This window comes from Agelaius tricolor, unplaced genomic scaffold (genome assembly GCF_023055355.1).
Source record: "Agelaius tricolor isolate 1412-34295 unplaced genomic scaffold, bAgeTri1.0.p SCAF_19, whole genome shotgun sequence".
Lineage (NCBI taxonomy): Eukaryota > Metazoa > Chordata > Aves > Passeriformes > Icteridae > Agelaius > Agelaius tricolor.
The window spans coordinates 2,801,040-2,825,408 of record NW_027269279.1 but is presented as its reverse complement, the minus strand read 5'-3'; the positions used below and the strand labels follow the sequence as shown (position 1 = coordinate 2,825,408).

The 24,369-nt window shown below is 42.0% G+C and overlaps 1 protein-coding gene across 2 annotated transcripts in view; it reads left to right on the top strand.

Moving 5' to 3' along the window:
- Nucleotides 1-21,881, top strand: part of USP22 (ubiquitin specific peptidase 22) — an 88,838-nt gene extending 66,957 nt beyond the window's left edge. For both annotated transcript variants that reach the window (XM_071443871.1, XM_071443870.1), the window contains 8 exons: nt 4,659-4,806; nt 10,701-10,806; nt 13,042-13,200; nt 14,368-14,494; nt 15,824-15,915; nt 17,352-17,414; nt 19,187-19,336; nt 21,270-21,881. In XM_071443871.1, coding sequence (XP_071299972.1) covers nt 4,659-4,806; nt 10,701-10,806; nt 13,042-13,200; nt 14,368-14,494; nt 15,824-15,915; nt 17,352-17,414; nt 19,187-19,336; nt 21,270-21,312 — 888 coding nt within the window. In that variant the 3' untranslated portion in view covers nt 21,313-21,881. The remainder of the gene's footprint in view (nt 1-4,658; nt 4,807-10,700; nt 10,807-13,041; nt 13,201-14,367; nt 14,495-15,823; nt 15,916-17,351; nt 17,415-19,186; nt 19,337-21,269) is intronic.
- The last annotated feature ends 2,488 nt before the right edge of the window (nt 21,882-24,369 follow it).

Sequence of the window (24,369 nt, the reverse complement as noted above, 5' to 3'; positions counted from 1 at the left end):
GCCATGTGCTGTGGGAGGACACAGAAAGTGACTCAACCTCCTAGAAGTAAAACTGGAGCTTAATCCTCCTAAGCAAAGCTGTTGGGTCTGTAACCAACTTGGTATATTTAAACTCAAAAGCAGTAAATACCTTGTTGTGCTTCTGGCTCTGTCAGCACCCATTGTACAGTTCTGTTCCCAGTGAGTTTTAATTTCTTTGCATTCAGAATTAAAACAAAAATCTTGCCATTTTTGGAGCAGACTGGTTATGTTTCATGTCCCAGCTCTATGCAGTGGTTGAAGTGAAGATTCTGTCACTGCCTTTGCAGAGCTGAGGTCTGAGCAAAGGAAGGCAAACCAGGAGATCTCAGTGCTATGGCTGAGAATTCCTTTGTAATTGAATTACCAGGGAAACTTTGATTCAGGTTCTGTCTTGTTTCTACATAGCTTTCCCACCAGGATTAACTGGTGTGGTTATCCCAAAGCATCTTACCCAGGGACAAACAATCAGGGCAAGGGTTAATTTCATCTCCCCTCCACCCTTCTTTTCTGAAGGTGTGATCTTAGGCAAATGGAATGCCAGGGGATCTGGAGAGTGCCTGAGTGGGAGCTCTCAGGGAGGAAAAGAGAGACTGTTTTGAACATTAAATAAAACTTACTATATATAAATAAGCAAGTTTTGCTCTTTTGCCTCTTAAACAGAAGTTAGCCATCCCACTTTATTTCTTTTTTGTTTAAGATCATGTAGTTATATAGGTTGAGTGATTTCTCTGTGATAAATAGGAAGCTACAAAGTTCTTCCACCTTGAAGTAGGTTGGTGGTGAGTAATGACTGTCAGATGGTTCTCAGGACTGAGGTGTTTTTTTCCTGGTAGCTTTTCTGGCAGACACACCAAGCATTGAGCTCTGTTTGTTTTAAAAATACCTGACTGCATCAATTAACATTCTTCTTTGTGCTACATGAAACCCATTTCTCAATAAAATCATGACATGACTTACACTGCATAAGAAAAGGAATGAAAAGGATTTGGGAGTAACAGATAGTGGTGAGGCTGGGCAGGGGGAAGATGGAACACACACAATCCATTCATTGAGCCTTTTGGCTGAAAGGGTTGGATTGGTGCACTCCTTTTTGCCTGCTGGTGTTTGTGTGAGGTTGGTCCACACCCTAAAGTTCATCTAAATCCTTTCCAGAATGACCACTCAGGAAGGTGGGAGTAGATCTGTGTCTCACATGCTCTGTGACTGGGATAGCAGGAATGGGAGAGGAGCAGAATGCAGTGCATCCACTCAGAGGTGGAAGGAACAAACCCTGCCTTTTCCCCATCATTACTCATCCCTGTGAGCCTAGCACAGCACACAGCACAAGCATGGGAAGAGTTGAGAAGTGAGGACCAAGAGGGAAAAGGAGGAGATGATTTATGGCTTTGATATCTGAAGATGATACTGTGGAAGTGACTTATGTATAAAATAAGTTACAACAAAGGTACTAGAGGGGAGAAAAATGCAGTTAAGGCTCTTTACATAGACAGAAGCCTTGCATTTTGTCATGGAAAATACAGAGCTTGTGCTGGTTTAGTAAAATTTGGTACTTTCCCCTGAAATAAGTGTAGAACATAGAGAGTTCATGCAAGCAAAATGTATTTTGTGATTCTTTGAACCATTGTTCTTTGGGAAGCCTCCAGAAGGTGTTCTCCTGCATGTGTTCCATGTGTTGCCCAGTCCTTTCATCCATTGTAAATTGCCAGAAAATTTGAAGTCTTTACTGAGAACCAATTTCCAAGAGTAGTTTTTGAATTCTCAAATTGGACTTGAACCTGGTACAGGATTTCTGCCAATAAACTCATAATTACAAAGCTCAGAGACTGTTCAGTAGATACATGTGGAGGATAAATCAAATTTATAAATCTGTTCATTCACATAATTGAGAAACTTCTGTGCATGTTTTTGGCAGGAGGAGGAGAAATAAGTACAGATGTGTACAGTGGGGTCTTGTTTTGTTTAAAACCTCACTGTTTTCTGTATGTTTTTTGTAACAATAATGCAAATTACAAAGCCTATAGTCTTCTAAATCCTCCATAGATTCTTTCTAGAATGCAACAGCAAGTGTTTCAAGTGGAAAAACGAAATTAGTTTTACTTGGGCTGTGTAAGAATGGAGGCTTAGAATCCTGGTTGGTTTGTTCCTTTCTCCCCCCTCCTTTTTTTTCCTGGAATAGCAATTAAGCAGTGTATTACCCAGCACTTTGAAATTGCTCAAACCAGTTCTCTCCAATATAAACAACTGATACTGCTGAATTGAAAACAAATTTAAACAAAAAAAAAAGTTTAAATTATGTTTGGAACAGTTAACAGTTGTTTAACAGCTGTGTTTTAAAGGTGACTTGCAAGTACATCATTGTTTATATTTGCACACTTCAGTGAAAAGGTTGGAATAAAACTTTACATGGACTCTTTTCCTTTTTGTGGACTGGAAGTGCTCTGATAGGCTGCTTTTCCCAGCAGCAAGGAAATGACAGAGATGGGATGGATGTTTTATACATTCCAGTTAAAATATTGTTATTGAATGTGCTCAGATTCTTTGTTATATTTAATACTTATTTGAGCAGTGAAGCTTTTCCCCCACTCCACATTCCTACCAGGCAGGTTTCTAGTTTTTTGTGTGATAATAGTTAATAATTTGATAAAGCTTCATGTCAGATCCTCCTCATCCTACTGAGGCAGCAGAGAATGTAAAATCTGCTGGCAGGCCTTGTGTCTGCAGTGGAGTAATTACATGGAGTGCTGGTGGTTAAAATGACCAGAGAGCTCTGGGACTAATTGTAAGGAGTGACAGAACAGGGAAGTTTTATTGCTGCAGTTCCCTGAATTATGTTGAGCAGCAGCTGCATCAGCAGATTTCAATTACCACACTCCTGCTCCAGGCCCTCAGTGTCATCCTTGTTGGCATCAGAGTAACTATTGATCTTTGTATTTATAGGAGCATTTTGTGGTGGTTGGCTGCAGAGGTGCAGCTTCTTGGTAGGGAAAAGTGGAGATTGTGAGGAAGAAATTTCTGTGGGAGGAAATACACTAAAATCATGTAGGAAACCCTACCAATATGAGGATTAGATGAAGATTGTGCTGCCTTTTGCCAACTTGTCCCTTAAAATACAGTGTTTTCTCTCAGCAGGTTTGTAGCACAGTGCCTGTGCTTGGATTTACATAAAATGCTCAGAGACTGTGCAGGGAGAAACTCAGGGCTGGGGAAGGAAGCTCACTTTTCCAATAAGGATGAGAATTATATACTGCTGGGGGTTTAAATCTTGTTTTTTGTTCTGTGTATTTGCCCCTTACTGTCTTCTGTTTGGAAGAGTAACTGAAAAGAAACTGTCATGGATTTGATAGGATCTTGGGAAAACATAATTGTGGTGTTGCAGGCAGCCTTTACTGGCAGATACCTTTGCTGAAGGTGAGGGAAGGCAAAATGACTCACAAATGTTCACTTCTTAAAAACAAAATGTTACTCTGTCAAGTGAATAAACTCCTCTGGGCCTTTTCTGACTCCTTTAGGGATACCACGAGCATCCCTGCTTTGCTTTTGGAACTGGTGTTACTGTACAGGGATAAAGGAAGGGCTGAACTCAACCCAGGGAAACACAGACCCTTAGCATGGGTGGCTTTTTTTGGCATGCTTCTTTGGGGTGGGTTGGTTGGGGTTTTTTTTGTTTGTTTGGGTTTTTTCATTTGGGACCTGGCTAGTTTTTAATTTTAAAAAGTTTCTGTGGGCAGTGTCCTCCTGCCTGTGCTGATTTCCCTCCCCAGCTGTGTCACCCCCAGCAGCAGCAGCAGTGTTTGACATCAGGCTGTGCTGACTGAATAATTCATCTGTGCAGTCTCTAATGTGCTTCTGGCAGAATCACCTGGGGCAGTTTTAGTCACTCTGGAGCCAGCTCATCAGATTTTGACTGGAGCAGATGCAGGAGCTGGTCCAGCACCAGATTCCCAGGCAGGGGACACCCTGCTGGAGCAGGGATGGCAGCTGGCTTTGGGGATCACTGACTGAATGGGGACCTTCAGCTCTGCAAACAGCTGGCTCAATAAAGTTGTTTTTAAAGCCTTTTACAGTAAAAGGCCAGTACTGGCATGAGGCTGCTGCCCTGCTTAGAAATTTTTCCATAAAATTGGAGTGTGCACAGCATTTGGATGCAGAGTTGCCACGGGTCAGGGATTGGCTGACAGTCAGCATCTAATATTCTCATCTTCAGTGTTTGTTCTGATATGGGAGGAGGCATTTCATTCACCTCATTTGTGAATTAAATTGGTGATCCTTTTCAAATGCAGGATTTTTTTTCCTTTCCTTCCTCCCCAGGCTATTTTAATAAAAGTCAGTGGTATCAGTAAGCAAATTGTGAGTGATGTTTGTGTCTGCCTACCCCAGTCCCTGCACCCCCACATTTTTCAGGCTAATCCATCACAAATTGATGGAATTTCAGGGGAGAAAACTGAGCTGCTCAGTTCTGAGATCACTTCTCCAGTAGTCTGTGACAAAAGTTGTCTCTCTCCTTTATTATTAAGGCCATCAGAATTAAACTGTTTAAATTGATTTGACTAATTGCTCTCATTTGACTTTTTAATAATGCAATGCACTGAGGCTGTGCAAGCTGTTAACAGTCATGTCCTTCTCTTTGCTTTGAGCAGTTTTACTCTGGGCACCGATCTCCTCACATTCCATATAGGTTATTGCACCTGGTATGGACTCACGCACGGCATTTAGCAGGGTACGAGCAACAAGATGCACACGAGTTCCTCATTGCTGCATTAGATGTGCTACACAGACACTGCAAAGGTAAGGCTTGTCCTGAGGCTCCAGTCAACAAGGATTATTGCATCCAAAGGAGGTAGAACCATCTCTTCTTAAACCAAGTCTAGTGCCAGTGCAGCACTCTTAGCAAATTCCTTTAAAAATGTTCGGTAGACTTCAAATATTTAGAAATAAATAAACCATCCCCACTGTCAAAAAGTACCAAGAGTTAGAAGCAGACAAGTCTGTACATTGGTTTGAATCACCATCTTGATGTTCTCTTATTGGTTGTGAGTCACTGTCTTTTCTTTTAAATTGCCATTTTAATTCTATTTATACTTTCAGTAGTTAGAACAACTCTTACTCAGTGTGTCATGGGACTGATGAAAATAACGTAGGGTAGAGGTTATGTCTTAATACTTAATACTATTATTCTGCTTAAATATGATTCTGTTGTATTTCTGATACCAAATTGCTTACAGAAATGTGAATAAGGAAGAGCAATGGGTGGCTGTGGTATCTTGTTTTATTAGTCTGTATAGAACAATACGTAATTGTACAATACAATAAAACTATTCGGTATCGTGCTTTTTGATGTGAAGTATCTAAGTCTTGATTTTGTAATATCATATGAAATTATGTATTTTCTGTTTGTTAGCTGAACTGAAAATTTCCCAATCCGCCGATGTTTGCTCTAACTTGATTCACTTACTGCACCAGTGAAATTTTTACTATTCCTCCAAGGGAAGGCAGAAGAGTTGATGCTAACAGAACAAACAAAAAGTCCTTGGTTATCAAAAAGAAGATTTAAGCACTCAGCTTTGCTCAAGGAAAAGCACTTAGGGTTTAGTTTTTTGGCTTATCAGAGGACTGTCCAAGGGAAGGCTGCTGCTGCTGCTTGTCTGAACCATTGTGAATCTTGCTTTTATCTCTGAGCTAGCCCTGCATGGCAGCAGATGGGCTTGTTCACATCCATAATTGGTGCCTCCAAAAGAATCTTCTCCAAAAAAAGTATTGCTAAGGACAGGAACACACAGAGCAGTTCCTTTGTAGTTATTAATGTCTGTCATTTGACAACCACTAACTGGATTTCAATAATCCAAATTAAACTGGTGTGGAAGTCCAGTAAGGAACAAAATCTAACCAAATATTGACTTCTTAACTCTGAATAAATTCAGCTGCAAACAGAAGCACTTCTTTGTTCATGTTAAATTTTTGAACCATTGATCTAACAAATCTTGAAGTTTTTTCATCATCTCTGATATAAGATAATGCTCATATTTCTTCTACACATCCTCATTAATTAATGAAGGAGTATTTGTGTCTCAGAATTGTAAAAAGAAAAACTTGGAATAATAATGGTCCCTGAGCTCTTCTCAAACTGATAAAGAATCTGAAAAGACTTTAGAAAAAAAAAGTGGTTTGACTTTAAGAATCTTCCTTGATATCTCTTCTAATTTCTTTTTCTGAAGAAATAGAGAGTCTTTTATTAAATCATAGTAAATAATCTATACCACATCAAGGTAATTTAAAATAAGCGGTTGAGCAGTTGTGTGGGAACCAAACAAGTTAATCTAAAACAGAATTTCAAGTATAGTCATGCAAAACCACATTTGGAATGAACTAGTTTTCAGTGTAATGAGAAAGTTTTCCCACTTGTGTATCCACACAGACACACTTGCATGTGAAGTGTGCAGATGTAAAAATATTATTACTAATAGTGAGAATATGTCCTACAGCTACAATAAGCAAATAATGCCTCCTCTGCCAATATTAAATATTTATTTTAATGAACGAAAAAAGCTTTTAAAGCTTCCAGTCAATAGTAATGAAGTTTTACAATTAACACACGGTGAAATAAAATAAAGTCATGGGGGAAATTCTGCTCCAGTTTTTGGCCATTATTCATGATCACCAAGGCTTCAGGCACCAAAGTAAATGAAAGTATTCCTTAGGTGTAAATATCCAGGGATGTTTGTTTGGCTGCCATTAGTCATTTATCCTTTTCCATTCTGTGTACTCAGCTGTCTAGGAAATCTCTTAGTGTAAGTGAAGACAAAGCTGTGAATATTTGTTGATTTTTCACTGCCTAAATTAAGAAAAATACCTGATTTTGATGTCCATTTAAAGATACATTTTGTAATCCTACAACTGCCCTGAGATGATTATGTGGGCAGGCCAGGCCAGGCAATTTTGTTTTGATTTGGTTTGTGTTTTAAATGCTGGTTGAATCTATACTTTGTTTTAGTGGCATCTGTGGAGTTTTGGAGGGCCAGGATACCTGTCTGATGTCCATGTAAATCCTGTCTGAGGGGTGATAGATGTGCTGGCACTGTTGGGTTGAGCTGTGGCATCTGGGCAGGGCACATTCTAAACCCTCAATGGGCTCCTCTGTGCTGCTGGAGCAATAAAAAATATATTTCTGAATAAAAGGGGACAAGTGCATCTTGCCTGTGCATCACTTTTTCATTTCAACAGCTGGAGGCAGGTGATCTAACTGGAAAGTAGTATTTTAGTGGAAAAAATAGTGTAAATAATCTGTATTTCTGCCCAGGCTGTGAAGCATTAAGTGAGCTTTTAGTCAACATGACAGATGCATCTCTATCCCCAGTGCTTGGGATAAATTTGGGGTTCTGATTCTGCAAACTTCCACACCAGTGAGCTTCCAATCATGCAGACACTTTTCAGTTTCCCACCTTTGTCTCAGACATCTTCAAGCTTGGGGAAACTTAGACCTGAATTACTGTTCTCTTAAAAGGATCAATACTGCAAGTCAAAAATTACTGTTCTGTCCAGTGGCAGCACTGCTGTGGGGGTTTCTGTACTCATTGCAGAAGCAACAGCACTCAAGTGGCAGAGATGGGCACTGGTACACAAAGGTTCAAAAAGCAAGATAAAAAAATAGAAGTAATCTGTGGTTTTATCCCAAACTTGATTCAGTAGTTTTAAAAAAGGGAGAGTACTACCTTAAAGCTGATTATTCCTCATGTATTTGGATTTCTTGAAGCATTTTGCATTCACCTTTAACAAGGAGTGCTGCAAAACAAATCTGAAGCCAGAAAAAGAATGGTATACTGAGATTTGGGAGGAAAACACTGCCCTGCTCTGTGAATTCTGTATGATATTCTTAGGAATTGATAGAGCATATGCTTGTGAAACATGTCATCTGCTCTGATCCATATAGATTTGTGTGTACACTGCTTTGTCAGAAATAACAAGCACTTGTTCAGAACACCAGGGACCAAAGCAAAGCAGAAATATTAACATTAATGTCTTGTTTTGATAAATACCTCTTTTAAAATCTGACAATTCCTGACTTCCATTTCTCATTTAAAATACAGAATGAAAGATTGAGGCAAAACTTGTATTTTTATATCAAAACCAAAAGCAGTCTTAAAATGTTGTGTATTTTTAAGCTGTTTTTACTGTGTATTATTTACCTTTAGTGGTATATTAAATGCTTATTTTGAAATAGATTAACATGCTTAGTTATTTCACAGACACAGTAGTAACCTGTGTGGGGTTTTTTGAGAGTTGCGTTTAATTTGAGTGCAAACTCCTAAATTCAATTTTCAGCTATTCTCATAATCACATTAATATGTACATTGATGTATTTTTAAGTTTGCTTTTAGTCCTGTGCTGACCATTCTTAAAAGCTGCTGATTTCCCTGGGCCAGATTTAAGCCCCAAAAAAATATCTGAGATTAAAACCTCATTTGGGAGACAGAAATGTTGAAGGGAACCTTAACTTGAGCACAACAATCTAGCAGCTTCTAGTTCTCAGCTGCATAATATACCTCCCCTCAGCATCTGTTCCATATTGACAAGTGTGTGTAGGTGGTAATCTTACTCTTTTTTCCCTCCTCTCCAACCAAATGTCATGGGAAATAATGTTGAGTGGGTAATACCCTTCTGTTTTGCTGGGAACAAGCTTGCAGGATATTCATTTGAGACCCTCTCATCACTGATCCTAATTGACTTGTGTAATTGAAAAGGGAGAGCTCAGTTCTCTCTGTGGGAGGAAATGCCTGTCTGCTGAAGGTGTCCAGCTGGGATGGTACCTGTGATCCAGGGAAAAGCTCTCAGCACTGCTTTCCTCCTCCTGCCCCCTCAAAACAAAGCAGAGACAATGTTTGAAATGGGCAGATTACAAGGATGTGGTAGCTCTTTAAAAAGGAAAAGTAGAGCTTTGACTAAAACCCAGTTAATTCTATTTTGAATTTTTTTTTTCTTTAATGCTTGTGAGTATAAGTGAAGCTTTTTCTGTAGGTGAAGGATGCCTTGCACAGTCTCTATCCTGTATGCCCTCTTCATTAGCTTAGCATAATTGAGCCCTTTAAAAGCTCTTAAGTTCAGTGAGATTTAGCTGAAATTCCCATCAAGAAACACCTCAGACTGGGTGTGATAACCCCCAACTTGAACCTCATACACTTGAAATCTAATTTTAGAGCATTTTCTTCAAGAGTCGTTTTAAGGAAACAATGTGCTTTTCTTGGCAATTCAAACAAAAGTTTCTAAAGCCTAAATCTGGCAGCTGAGGGAGAACTTTCCTCAGGCATTTAGAATCTAATTAACTCAAGTGGCCCATTGCAGCTTAGTAGGTATCACCTATGACTGCTTTTCCACACTTAGTATCCAGTGGAACCTTTGCCAGATTATTATATAATACTTTTCAGCATAATTCTAAAGCTTCATTGGGAAAAAAATACAATTCTATCTGTTCCTACTACAAGAAAACTCCAGCTAGAGCACCTTAAATACATAAAAATGGTCTATTGCCCTGCTTTTAGAAACTTTTCATTTCTTCAGGTGTTTTTTTTTGGACATTCTTGAGTAGAAAATAATTGGTTTTGAGAAGTAGCAGAGATTTGAGGAGTATTTCAATATTTCAATCTTAGCATCTCGGTTTCAGAAATCAAATACTTCCCAGTAAGTTAAATACACTGGGAAACCTGTCCAAACTTAATTCTGTTGTAGCAGTTGCTGTTGAAGGAGATGGAAAAACATCTCGAGATGTATTTTAAAAAATAATTAGCTGGTGCTGTGTGGTAGTTGGTGAGTGCATCTCTGATTGCAAAGCAAGCCCAGTTGCTTCTGTCCTACCCAAGGAAAATAAGGAGTGGACAGTCTGGGAATCCAAGGAAAAGGGTGTCATTCCTACTTCACCTTGGGGAATGGAGGGAGAGGGCTTTGAAGCTGAGAACTGTGTGCAGAAGTGTTTAATACTCTGGTTATTTAATACTCTGGTTATTGTGAGACAGTTGAATTGGCCTAATCTCAGCACTCAAGTCCTAAAAATGACACTTTCCCCCTGGGACCTGCAGTGACAGTGTGTGATGCCTCAGAGATGGGAATGTGCTCACTGTGCCCCTGGAGAAGCTGGAGGAGGACACAGCTTTACCTCCTCCCTTCAGATAAGGACATCTTTCATTTTCCCACTGATAAAAACCTTATGGAAGGTGCACATTGATGGAGACAGTGGGCTGGGGGTGAAGGGCTCTTAACAAACTCTCCTCATTCTACTCACAGAAGTTGACTGGGATAGAAGTCAAAAAGTACCATTTGCTGCTGTGAAATTTAAATATCAATTTTCATGAACCACCTTGGCAACTCCTTTGTCTGAGGAGCTGATCTTTATGCCAGGCAGTGCAAAGCAAACCTCTGTAAAGGGAGATACCCTGAGCAAGGGTTTGGCTAAGAACTTCTATGGCTTAAAGCTTCACCTCTACATTTAGTCACCTTTTGGTTATCTTCTATATTTTTCAAGGAATTCCAATCTTGTTTCCTTCAGTGCACAACTTCTGCAGGGTTCTGTATTATCCTTGTGAACTTGCAGTGTAAGTTTGAGTTAGAAAGAGTTACTGGAGACACAGTCCAAGACAAACCACTGTTCCCTCCAAGGATTTTTGACTTCTGAGCCTGTGTTTGCATTCCTGCAGGTGATGATAATGGGAAGAAGGCCAACAACCCCAACCACTGTAACTGCATCATAGACCAAATCTTCACAGGCGGACTGCAGTCGGATGTTACCTGTCAAGTCTGCCAGTAAGTCACTTCTCCTGATCCTGATTCAAACCTGCACCCCCTCCAGTGCAGTGCCCTGAACCTTTCCTCTCTTGAACACCAATAAATCTGGCAAAACTCCAGAAGGACAAGAACTGTGGTAGTGCAGCACCCTGAGGCTCCAGCACAGATTTCCCAGAGCAGCTGTGGCTGCCCCATCCCTGGCAGTGTTCAGTGCCAGGCTGGATGGAGCTCTGAGCAGCCTGGTCTAGTGCAAGGTGTCCCTGCCCATGGCAAGGGCTGCAATGAAATGATGTTTAAGGTCTCTTCAGCCAAACCATCCTGGGATTCTCTAATTCTATCATTCTGTCAGCTAAATGCAATCAATTACCAGTTAAGTGTCACATAGTAAGACATACCTAAAAAGCTGCCAGGGAAGTACTAGAGGCTTATGCACACAAACCTTTTACTCGTCTGGAAAAGGTTTTTTTTTTCCAAGTTCATAAAGAAAATACTTCCAAGATCTCTTTGAATTTCAAAATACATCATTGCAAATACATTTGAAGAAAATTCCGATATAGAACCACATTTTCTTTCAGTCAGGAGCCTCATATATTAATATATTATCAGGAGAGAGGTTTCAAAGAGACTGATGCCTAATGTAATCTCAGGTACCAGCAAAAAGCCTTTACAAGAGTATGGAAAAATGTATTTATTGTCCTACTCTGTACTGGAACAAGTTGACTGCTCTTTGGACATGTTTGGTGTTGCCATAGTGCAGAAGTCAGAGTTCTTGTTTTTTGTTCTGCCTCACATTCTTGCTGTCCTGCACATGGGCTGGGCTTGTTTGAATCTGCTTTTATTCTCAGTTTCCTGGAGGGATTTGCAAAAGATTTACTGTGAGGAAAACATAGGAAATTTTGTTCTTTGCCTGGTAGAGCCACAGAATCCTTATGTGATAATGCAAAGCTTGATTTGTTATGACACAATATTAACATTGATGAAACTTTGACAAAAGAAGTTTCCTTTTGAAATTGACAACTTTTGCACAAATGAAGCAGAGGGAAAAGGCAGAATATTGAAGGCTTACTGAGATTGCAGAGTGAAAGACACTGGTTTTAGGGGAAGAGAGAACTCAAAAAATAAACACACCAAGGAGCTTAGACCCCTGAACTTCTGTTAAAAATATGGATGCTGGAAGAAAAGATTTGAGTCAATAGCAGTTAAAATTTTGAGCAGCTTTTTCCACAGTCTGGCTGTTGACTTGTCTTCAGCTGTCTTTAGAGAACTCTGATGGAGAACACGAGCTACTGCTTGCTGCAGTTACTCTTTGGCCTCTCAAATCCCAAAGGCTGGAGGAGATGCTGAGAGGAACTGCAAAGCTCAATTCAGTGCACTGCTGGACAGCAAGAGTATTTTTCAAGCCTTCTCTTTTTTGAGGTAGCCTCAAGCACAATCTTCCATGTCTTGAGCAGACAAGACCAGCTTGCTAACTAGTTGGATGGCATGTAGCTGTTGTCACAGATGTTAACTGGTTTATACTGGTCAGTAGTGCCTCTGTCTCAGAGCAGCTCTGCTTTGAGTCTCAGGGCTCCAGTGAGTGGGAGAATGTCTTAAATACTTTTATTTTGCTTTTAATACATCGCGTACATTTCCCCAAACATACAGCTTTTAAATATGCAGGGAAACGATCCACTGTGGGCACACACTCTGGAGCAGCTCTATTTTCTGTCATCTCTGAGTGCCCTCTAGGGGTGATGGAGATCCCAAAGTCCTTAAAATTAAGCACCTGGAGTGCACCCCAAAGCGAGAGAGAAGCACTTCATTTGGCTTCCTTTAAAGGGGTGTGTATGGTATTTTCTGGGGCCCCCATCGTGGGGAGGAAAGAAAATGATGAATCTGACTCCATGTTCTTAGAAGGCTAATTTATTATTTTGTGATCTATATTATATTAAAGAATGCTATACTATGCTATACTAAAGAATAGAGAAAGGATTCAGACAGAAGGCTAAAAGATGATCATGAAAAACTTGTGACTCTCTCCAGAGCCCCAACACAGCTGGATGGTGATTGGGCATTAAATCAAAACAATTCACATGTTGAATAAACAATCTCCAACCACATTCCAAAGCAGCAAAACACAGGAGAAGCGAATCAGATAATTATTGTTTTAATTTTTCTCTGGGGCTTCTCAGCTTCCCAGGAGCAAAATCCTGGCAAAGGGATTTTTCAGAAAATATGAGGATGACATGTGTGGAACCATTCGTGTCCCCACAGTGGCGTTTCCACGACGATAGACCCGTTCTGGGACATCAGTTTGGATCTGCCAGGCTCCTCCACCCCCTTCTGGCCGCTGAGTCCGGGCAGCGATGGCAGCGTGGTCAACGGGGAAAGCCACGTGTCGGGCACCACCACCCTCACAGACTGCTTGAGAAGGTATTGATTGATTAAAAATATGGGTATGGATCTAGTTCTGAGATCCAACTGTGACAGACAAAAACTCTCCAACAGCTTAAAGTTAGAAAGTGTGTGTTTATTGTGGGATAACTCCCAAATACACACCACAATTTACAGGTGATTACAGGGTCCTTTTATCTATATGAGTATTGAATACCCAAAATGCAAATGGTTAAACAAATACAAAGAAAAAAAAAAAAAAAAGAAAAACCAGAGAATGATGGCACATAGGCCAAGTAAAGGAAGTCTTGTTAATTAGTCAGGAAGCTGTGATGTCATTTAGTGCTGCTTTGGCCATAGTCAGAGTGAGGGTGAGGGACAAACTGACACAGTGTTGCCCTCACATTCTTCATTTCATGAAGAAATTTAAAATGAAAATTTTAATCTATACTTTGAAATATTTCATCTCAAAAATCTTACTTACAAGGCAGCCTCTGGGGAAATGGTTGATTTGCTTTTTGAAAATTTAAATTTGGAGGAAAGGACTCAGGAAGGAAAGTCCATGGTCCTGGCCTTTCTGTGCTGAGTTTCTGGAAAAGAGGGATTTTGCTTTAGTTTGTAGTGAGAACATTGAGGTAGTCCATTTTCTGTGAGCACTTCCCTGTTCCCTAATGGTTTCTTCCCATGGCTCCTTTGAGCAGTTCTGTCTGAAAATTTTGAAAGAGATTTTTGTCAACAAAGGTTTTTTAGAAGGGTATCTGTATTTTCCAAAGAACTTTGTGTTTACAGGCCTTTCCATCTCAGAGCTTTGATCCCAGCCCTGGAGGGCTACAAGGTAGGATAGTGTGTTGCAGAAGAGTGTCTTCCATATCAATGTTTTTGGGTTTGAAAACAAAAGATCTTTCTTTGCTTTCTGTATGAAAATGAGCTGCTCTGCTGTAGGAGATGAACTGACACTGAGCTCCTTTCTCAGCCACTGATTCACTTCAGTGCAAGTCAGAGCAATGATCCATGTCACATTTGGATATCTGAGCCATGGCACTTTACATTATTCTGGTTTGATTGTAGGTTTTTCCAAAATTACACAAAACCCACTGACTCTTGTCTCTTGTGGTGCCAGTGACCCACAAGTGAGAGCGTTTCCAGCACATGTCAAAAACCATCTGATTGTTTTGTGCATTCCTTTGCTTTTCAATATTTTTTTAGGTTTACAAGGCCAGAACATCTAGGAAGCAGTGCCAAAATCAAATGTAGTGGTTGCCATAGCTACCAAGAATCTACCAAACAACTCACTATGAAGAAGTTACCCATTGTGGCCTGTTTTCATCTCAAAGTAAGTTCACAGGGGGCCAACAGAGCAAAGGATGTGATTTCCTCTCTGAGAGGATGAGCTGAATTCTTGGACATGTCTTCTGGCTTTCACTGACCAAACTTTTATTATATAAATGAATATAAAGAACATCTTGCCTTGCCAGCTAGGTTTTCTATTAGGATAGTGTTACATTATCTCTGATGTAGCTTTGCAGTGTGTCTGGGGGAGGTTAACCAGCTTGAATCTAGAGACAGGATGGAAGGCTGGTCCAAAACCTGAACCAGCACAGAAACCAATCTCCACTTACACCCCCTCATCCTACATAGTACAATTTTTACACTTTCACTGAAAGATTACCACTGTATTGAAGGAAAAGCATGGAAAAGTTCTGAGGCAAGTCAAGTGTGCTCCACTCCTTTCCTATACTTAGTTCAGTATTTGTGTTATTCCAAATGACTGAAGATTTTTTGGGAAATAAATAACTTTCCCTAAGTAATTGTGTTGTCCTGTCTATGCAAAATGCAAATTTCATTTTGTGTGTTAACGCAAGAGAGAAACACAAAAGATAAGAATTACAAAAGTCTCAGCTTTTCACATCTGGATCTGTTGCTAGGGAATTGTTACAGCACCACAATTGGAAAATAATTAACTTGAAGTGTAAATAGAGAGGAATTTCTGAGAAATGGAGAGGGAAGCTGCCTTTATATAGAAACTCATTCATCTCTTTCTGGTATTTGTTCCTGATCCAATTTAATGTTCAATGAAGGAGATGAGGAGAGGGTGATGGGTATTGCAGGCCCCTTTTGGCTGAGGGACAAGGCTTTTTTTGTTAGCATATTCCATTTTTTGCCTTAATTTGAATGGGTATTCCTGTGTAGGCTTGACTCCTATCACTTGGGATGATGGGATGGGTGGATTCAGAGTGTGAATCTGAAGGCAAACTCTGTTGTCACCAGTTCCGTGAGCCAGGGTAGGCAGCAGCCATGGGTTTGAATAGCCCTGGTGCAAATGAACACTGCTTTGGGTAAAGGCTCTGTGTGCTCTCCTTGTTTAATATATTTTTTCTTTGATGTCAGGTGGGAATAGGTTTGTATGCATAGATATCAAGGTAAATAATCTAATTAATACTGTGTTAACATTGAGCCCACCAATGGTGGTTTTTTCCCCTGCGAGAAATGTGTTGTTATTTACATGGACATTCCCACAGAGCTGGTAGGAAAACTCTGGGGCTGTCCCTGCATAGTGACTGCTAATGTGCTTTCATGGCATTGTTTCTAAGCTTAGGACATTTATAAAAGAGATAAAATTTACCCTTTCTCTAAAGAAGAAACCTCTTGCCTTTGCCTGCAGCGGTTTGAACACTCAGCCAAACTGAGGCGGAAGATCACTACGTATGTCTCGTTTCCACTGGAGCTGGACATGACACCTTTCATGGCTTCCAGGTGGGTTCCCAGTCCAAAACTCCCCACAGAGCTGGGCAGAACTGGTTCCCATTCACACACGTGCAGCACAAAACATGGAGCATTCTTGAGGGTACAGAACAGTGTCTGTGGGGACACTTCTGCCATGAGCTTCTCTGTGGAAGGTGTAGCTTGTCTAAACCCATTTTTAGATAAACTGTTCACTTTCATGTGCCTGAAAAGGGTTTATATTTAAACATTGTGATGGGGTTCTTTAATTAATGTGTGTTATGTTTCTGTTGCCTGTTCAATTTATAGACCCAGATCCATCCTGCCTTCAGATCCCTGCTTTGGTCCCATCCCCTCAGTGCCCACCCACCTGCCATCCTGTGCAGTTGGCCAGAACAGAGCCAGCCTAATCCCTAACCAGTATTCCTGAAGTTATAAAAATCCTTACTTTTTATTCCTGCACATAAGCAAATCTGGGGGTTTTTGTTTAGTACCTTCATGTTCTGTTTAGAGAATGCTGCAAGAAGCAAAAACATAGTCCAGATTAAAATAGAAACAGCAAGACTTCTCCCACCTCCCAGGTTTGTGGAAGACGTGGCATTTATATAAATGCACCTTTATGAAAGGAATTTAATCAGCTTAATTAAAAAGTATTTGTCAGACATTCATGCAAATATGCAAGAGGATATTCAGATTTAATTTATATCTGAAGCAGTGCAGAAAGCCCCAAACTGTGGTATCTCTTAACAGAGAGACTCTGTTTGATGCTGAAATTTTACTTATAATTCCAAGCTTTGCCTGCACTTCTTATTTCCCAGGAAAAAAAGTAGATGCTTCTACCAAGAGAGAAAGAAGAGCCCTGAAGCTCTGTTAAATACTGTTATGTTAAGAATATATGGTTTATTCCAATATATTTCTGAGACTTCCTTGTTCCTCTGTGGTGAATTCTCCCTGGATAGAACAGGCTCTGCTGATGAAAGGTATCCAGCATAATGGAATAGAGATGGGATAATCAGCAGGCATAACTCAGTAGTCTGAATTTCACCAGCTAGGAAATCAACAGCATAATCCTATTGCTGCTGTCAAAACACAAAATGAATTCAGAAGTCAGAGCCAAGATGATTGACCCATTACAAGATAAAGGATTGATGTAATTAGATAATTTCCTGGGTTTCAAATACAAATCTTTTCTTAACCTGTTTTGAAGCTTTTTGGATAAAACATTTGACGTAAACAGATGTGTATTTGCAGCACTGGAGCCTTGACCAGGAGGAGAAATGGTGTTTGTGATGTAGCACTGCTGTGAGAGCAAATAAAGCATCTTTAGCATCCTAATCAGCCCTTTGCTGCTCAGCTGGAATAAGGACCTGGATTCAGAAAACAGGCTGTGTGTCATGTCAGAGCCATTTCCTGGGTTTGGGGAGCCACTGCTTTAAGTGACTGGATTTTTGTGTGTGTGTGTGTTGCAGTAAAGAGAGCAGAATGAACGGGCAGTACCAGCAGCCGACGGATAGTCTAAACAATGATAATAAGTAAGTGGTACATTCCATGCCTCCTATTGTGAAAGGTAGTTGCCTTCTAGAAGGAGATAGTGTTGCTTTATATCCTGCAGTGCCAGTGCATTACCATATCTGACAGCACAGTAAGTCTGGAAGGTTGCAGAGCAAAGCTTCACTCACTGCAGTTCCTGCCCTTCTGTTCCAGAGCTGAGGGTGATGCCCTCAGATGGTCTGTGGGCAAAATGAAATGCTGTGGTCACAATGTTTATTACAAGGGATGGGTGTTGCCTTGAAATATTCCTCTTCCTATTGTAATGGCAAAGGGAGTTCCAGCTCCAAAGTCAGGAGGAGGTGATCCCAGTAATCCTGGGGTCTATTGGGCAGATATTGATTCCAATCAGAATAAATGATGGACTGGTGTGGGACTTGCTCAAGAATGTAAAGGGGGTGTAATTGAAACCAGTATCCTTTGCTTTATGGGAATAGAAATGGTCACACAAACCTTACTTGTTCAGTTAAATAAGATTACAATTTTCATTGCTGGAATCACACAAAGATGTAAAATCAAACTAACCTGGTCTTAGAGCAGGTGTCACCAGGCAGGTACCAGGCAGATGTTGTGTGAGCCCAGAGCTTGCATCATTAGATGTAGAGTGTTCAGTAGTGCTAGAAAAGGTCTGAAGGTAACACAGCTGATCACTTTTGTGGTTTGCACATGCCTTAACTTGGAGAAATTGTTAAAAATTAAGCAGATTTAGGTAATGAGAGCAAAGACTTCTGGATTCCTCAGGGATCTGGGTGCCAGGGAAGAGCTGGGGCAGAGTCAGAAGGCTCCAGCTGGGACTGAAGTGTGCTGTGCATCCCAGATGGATTCAAGGGCTCCCCTAGAGAGGGTGGCTCTAAATCAGTGGCTCTGTAGGCAGTCAGTGAATAGGTGCCTTGTTGTGGCACCACTGTGTCAAAGAGTTCTATGAATTTTCAACCTGAGTAGGACAATATCAAGTGAGATTAGAGAGATTATTTTACCATTGTGTAGCTGTGCTTGTGTCACACACAAAGTGTGAGGGCAGCATTTTATAAAAGAGTTAAATAGAGTGGAAAATGCTTGAAAAAGAGCCACTAGTGTATTTAAGACTGGAAACAAAATCTTACCTTAGAACAAAAGAGCCAAAGACTTCAGTCTTGCACTTTTAAAAAAAGAGAGGGGGAAAAAAAAAGAGAGCAACTTGCTTATCAGTATCTTTTTTGGAACAGAGGTAGGCCTGCAAGTTTTCAGGCAAATGCACAGCAGCATCTGAGAGCTGGAAGTTGAGGCTGAATATATTCAGTATTTCAAAATAAGTACAGGCTTTGCAGATTAAGGGCAGTTAATCAGTTCAGCAGTTTATCATTAGAAATATCTAAGATTACCTCCTTCCCATACCTCAGATGCATTTTTTCTGGTTCACTAGAGTAAATCAGGAAAGTAGAAGGTCAGACTGGATAATCAGTGTTCCTCTTCAGGAATGCACCAATATTGATCTATTTTAGAAGCAAATTTGGTAGCCAGTATTGGTAAAGCTGACAGTGATCACCAGACTGGAGAGTTGCAGAAATAGCAAGACAGGAAAAGAGAAATTTTTCCTTTTTTTTTGCCCTGGGCAAGGCCACCCTCTTCCCAGCTAGTGTTAGAGCTGGTATTTTACTGATGGATCAGATCCTTCACCATTGTTACATGTGCTTATGAACAAAAGTTTCTGCCTGTGTGAAATGTGTGTTCTTTCCCCCTTTGGATGCACATATTGATGGTCTGTTTCCTGTCCCAGGTATTCCTTGTTTGCAGTAGTTAATCACCAGGGAACCTTGGAGAGTGGGCACTATACCAGCTTCATCAGGCAGCACAAGGACCAGTGGTTCAAGTGTGATGATGCCATTATCACCAAGGCAAGCATTAAGGATGTGCTAGACAGTGAAGGGTAAGTGGTCCCCTGGGAAGGGGAAAGGAGGGCAAACTTTCACCTTTGTTGGATTTTCCTTACTTTAAAAAAACCCTTTTAATCATAGAGAAGGATAATTTCTCTCTTGAATATCGCCTGTAACGCTCAGTGCTTCAGCATGGAGACTGCACAGTTCCATTTATCCATGATTGCTTTATAACCCTGGATTTGCTGAAGGAAAGGAAGGGGAAGGACAAGGGACATCAGGTGACTGCAATGTCTGGAACTGCTGCTGGTGTCCAAACTCCTGCTAATGGAAGGGATTCTGAAAACCAGAGTGATGTGATCACCCAGTTCAGGAGCAGTGCTTACCTCTATGACACAATGCAGTCTGTGCCTGCAGAACCTTTGGATTATGATGAGTGTAAAAGATTGGATGAAAATCCATTAAGGAAGTGCTGTGACCCAGAATAGCAAGGCTCTATGGGAGGCAGGTAGAGAACATGAGCTGTTTCTTAGCTCATGGCTTTAAATTAATCTCAGATTGACATTATGGCTTCTGATATTTATATTACACAAGCTTTGGGAGGACAGAGCAGTATCTTTCAAGGAAGCACCGTGGTGTTCCTCATTTGAGGGAAGCACTGGGGACTGGTTTATGTTCCAAGAAAAAAGCAACTTAAAATCTAAAGTCTTTATTTTGCATTTTCCACTATGGACTTGGTACTGCAGAGATAAGTCTTTACCATTCCTGTTTTAATTATTCATGACATTTTCGAGAATTGCTGCAGGCACAATGTTCAGGTTGTAATTTTTTTTAATAGATTTTCCCGTTTTTCCTTTTTTTTAAACTTCAATCGGGAAGTAAAAACAGAAATCTATAATACCTGAATTTTAGTGTTAAATGACTTGACAGGGAACTTCTGCTTTGAGGTGAGAAGAGAAATGAGTTTGTTGTAATTCAGTAACACATGCCTGGTGCTCAGGTGGGGTTATGCCCATGGAAGAACCTGCCAGAGGCAAGGAGGAGAGGATGTACAACACAGCTATTGCCCATGAAGGCTGGTTGGAGCTTTGATGCATTTCCCTGGTTCAGATAAAGGCTGACACAGTAGCTCTGCATCTTGTGAGGGAATCCATAGGGCTTGGATGGAATTATAACAATAGGAGCATCTCAGAAGTGCTCTGAGGCTGTGTCAGGGTGGGTAAGGGTTGTGTGGAGATCAGTCCCCCTGTTCTGTGTGACTGCTGAGGGGCTGGGCTCCCTGCTGTACCAGTACACACACAGCAGTTGGGGTCAGGAGGAACTTCATCCTTTAAAACACCAGATTTGAGTGCAGACTGACACATCAGATATTTGACTGGGACATGAGTGTTCACCCACATGGCTGCTGCTTCATTTTGCTTCTGTTCCAGTAAATGGGAGGCAGTTTGCAGTAATCCTGATCTGATCTCTGGTAGTGTGACTCTGAAGCAACAGCTGTACCTTAAAGCACCTTTATTTTGTGTCACATTTGTGTTAAATGGTTGCTGCCTGTCTGAGCACCAACAGAATCCAATCTTCCAGAGTTTTCAGGTCCTGAGTAGATTTTACAAGGTTTGACTCTTTCATAGAATCATAGAATGGCCTGGCTAAGAAAAGACTTAAATCTCATCTCACTCCAACCCCCTGCCATGGGCAGGGACACCTTTCACTATCCCAGGTTGCTCCAAGCCCTGTCCCTGGCCTTGAACACTTCCAGGGATAGGGCATCCATGGGATTCCTCTTTGGGTACAGCTGTTCAGTTCCCTGAGTTGCTGGTAAAATTATGTCAGCTGGCTTCCCTCCTTCTCATCCCTGCTTAGTATCCCTGGAATCGCCTCAAATTGAAAAGAAAACCAAAATTAACAGCCCTCGTGTCTTATGGTTGCATCATTGGAAACTCATCTGCTTTGGCACAGAACTGCCACTGTCCCTCTGCTCTCTTGCAGATATTTGCTGTTCTATCACAAACAGTTCCTGGAGTATGAATAGCCTTATCCAGCAGCTTGTCAGATGTAAACAAGGAAGAAACAACTCAAGCCTTCTGAATCGACACACAAACCTACCTGAAATGAAAAGACCCATTACAAACCAACTCGCACTGAGCTGTAACAGGACCTACTTGACACTGACTCACAGCCTGGAGAGTGAGAAATGAACAATGTCCAACGTGTGTGCAGTCCCACGAGGACAGAAAGGGGGAAAAGAGGCTGCAGTCAGTCACTTAACAGAGGAAATATAAAATGAAAGGAATGCTCTGGGTGGGGGAAATGGGAGCAGAGGAGTCCGGGCACTGGTACATCTCCCGTGTTCCTCCAAAAATGTGTGTGGGAAGGCAAAGGATTCTACCCTCATCTCCATAAAGCATCTTCTCCATTTGGTGCTTCAGCTCCAACGACCAATCATATAACAGTTAAAATTAAAAATCCAAACCCATTTTTTTATGCATATGGGTCTGAAAGCAGTAGAGTGGAGGAGGAGGGGATGAGACAACTAAAGGACTTTGCAAGTATCTTTTTATTTGTGAATTTTAGTTATTAAATAAATACAGTATGAAACTATTAGGCTCTTTTTTTTCCAACAACCATAAAAGAAATCCTGGATTGTGGGACTGAAGCTGCAGTACTCAGACAGGTTTTCAAGCATGCCTGCTTGCACAGGTAATGTTCAATGCCATCGGACTGCTCATCCAAAAGCATCAGCACAGATTCTGTTGTTTGAGCCCTTTTTTGTTTTGTTTTCTATAAATAGCTATTTTCTTAATTTTTTTCCTTTTATTCCCTTTTTTCACGAGAATGAAATTCATAAATGCAACCATCAGTAAAAATGAATGAATTGGTGTGTTTATACTGTAAGAGTGGTCTTGGTTCTTTTTGGTTTTGTTTTGTTGGTTTTTTTTTTTTTAATCTTGTGAATAAGTTTGAATTTCTCAAAAGCGCTTATTTTGTTGTTGCTGGCTTTGGTTTGGTTTTTTATCCCCCCTGCTGCTTTCCAAAGGTGGATTTATATATATCTGACACTTGAGAGAACCTCAATGGTGAAAAATGTACCATCTGTTGGGAATGGTCGCTGCCGGGGCAGCTTTGAGCGATGGATCTGCTGCTATTGAGCCCTTCTGCAGTGCTCTAAGTAAACAACACATTTTCCTGGTATGTGCTAGGCTGGTATTGGTTCCTTGTATCCTCCCACATGGATTAACTCTTCACGTGCTCTTCTCCTCTTGCAGTGGCACAGTCTGTCTGTGTGTTGGAGTGCTCAGCTCAGCTCTGGGGCCTTTGCTGCCCCTCTCTTGCTGTGGGGAGGTTCCAGCAGGAGCTGCTCGTGCTGGATCTCACTCTCAGGAGCTTGGGCTAGGGGTGGAATCACAGCCTGGGAGAGGAAACCTTCAGAACAGAGCTAAGAGCAAAACCAGCTTTGTTCTCCCATGTGGAGAGGCTGAAGTGTCAGCTGGGCACTGTGTGAATTGCTGCCACACCAAAAGTCACAGAATGGTTTGGGTTGGATTTTCAGCATCATCTTGTTCCAGCTCCTGCCATGGGCAGGGACACCTTCCACATTCCCAGGGTGCTCCAAGCCCCATCCAACCTGGCCTTGGACACTTCCAGGGGCAGCCACAGCTGCTCTGATCTTTAATCTCTGCATAAATCCCCAGCCAGGCATTCCTCAGCTTTGCCAGTGTGGAAAGGCAGGGAGGGATCTAAACCTTTCATTCTGTGCTCCAGGAATGAGGTACAGGTGTCTAACACAGTCTGATAAGCAGAAAAAACCAGGAAAATAAGGAAATTGAGTGTTTGGGTTTAAATGCCCATCTTGCAGGAGCAGCTGAACAGGTGGAATTCTGATTTGCAGGCAGACTGGAACAGTACGAGGAGGTTTTGTACATCTGTGACAGGGCACGGAGGAGGAAAGGACAAATGGAACATCTCGAGCCAGACCCAGGAGCTTGGGTGTGGTGCGGGGGTGCCCCGGCGCTGCCGAGACCATCGCGTTCCCTTGCCTATGTGACAATTTAATTTCCATTGGTGCTCGGTGCCGCCCGCTCTGAGCCGAGCATTCCTGAGCAGGAGCCGCAGGAGAGGGGCCCCTCCTTCCCCGAGCGAGCGCGGCACCGTGCGGATGCTCTCCGTGCTGGTTAATATGGTTAATAATGCAGCAGCTTGCGGAGGAAGGCAGCAGCGAGCCAGCCCTCATCCTCCCCAGCGCTGCTGCACCGCATCCCGGCCGGACCGGGACTGCCACCCCGCGGCGGCCGACGGCGAGCATGGTGAGGATGATGAGGGTGAGGATGACTCCGGCGCTGCCTTCGCTTTGTGGCGCCGAGCTCCGAGCCTTTGGCTGCCCTTTTAATGAATTCTCTTTTCCACAGCACACGCTCAGCCGGCGGAGCTGCTGCAGCCGGCTTTGTTAAGCCTTCGGGAACAAATTGTTTAGGGACGAGGCAGCCGTATAAATCACCCTTAATTTTTCCTCCCCGCCCATCTGGTGGAGAGGCTTCTGCTCTGTGCGGCTGCACCGGCGCAGATGGTTCTCGGGGGGAGCTTTCAAGGCTCTCTTTCTAGTTTCAAAAGCAGAATTCTTAGGGTATTAAAAGGTCTATTATTCTTTTCTTCCCCCCTCTCCCCCCTGCCAGCCCAGCCCCCGTGTCCCTGCCCGAATCACACCAGGTTCTATTTCCAGCAGCAGTAAATCCACGCCGGTTCCGAGAGGAGGGGGCAGCATTTTCCCTTTTCCTATAAAAATGGGAGAGCAGCTGCTGGCGTTGGAGCAGCGCTGCCCCTCCTGCTGCTTTCTCTCTCTCACACACAGCCCCTCTCTCCCCTTCAGCCCTGCAGCTCCTGCACTGAATCATTCCTGGGAGGTTCCTCCGTGGAACTCCCTCGGCATCGCCTGTAGGAAAACGCTGGAACAGCCCAAGGGAGGGTGAGCAAAGGCTCCCTGATGTGCTGACAGCCAGCAGTGACAGCTCCTCAGCCGGGGGAGCACTTTGGGCTTGACTTGTTTATTTTGAGGTACATTTCCTACCGGCACAGCCGGGTCTGTTGGGAGGAG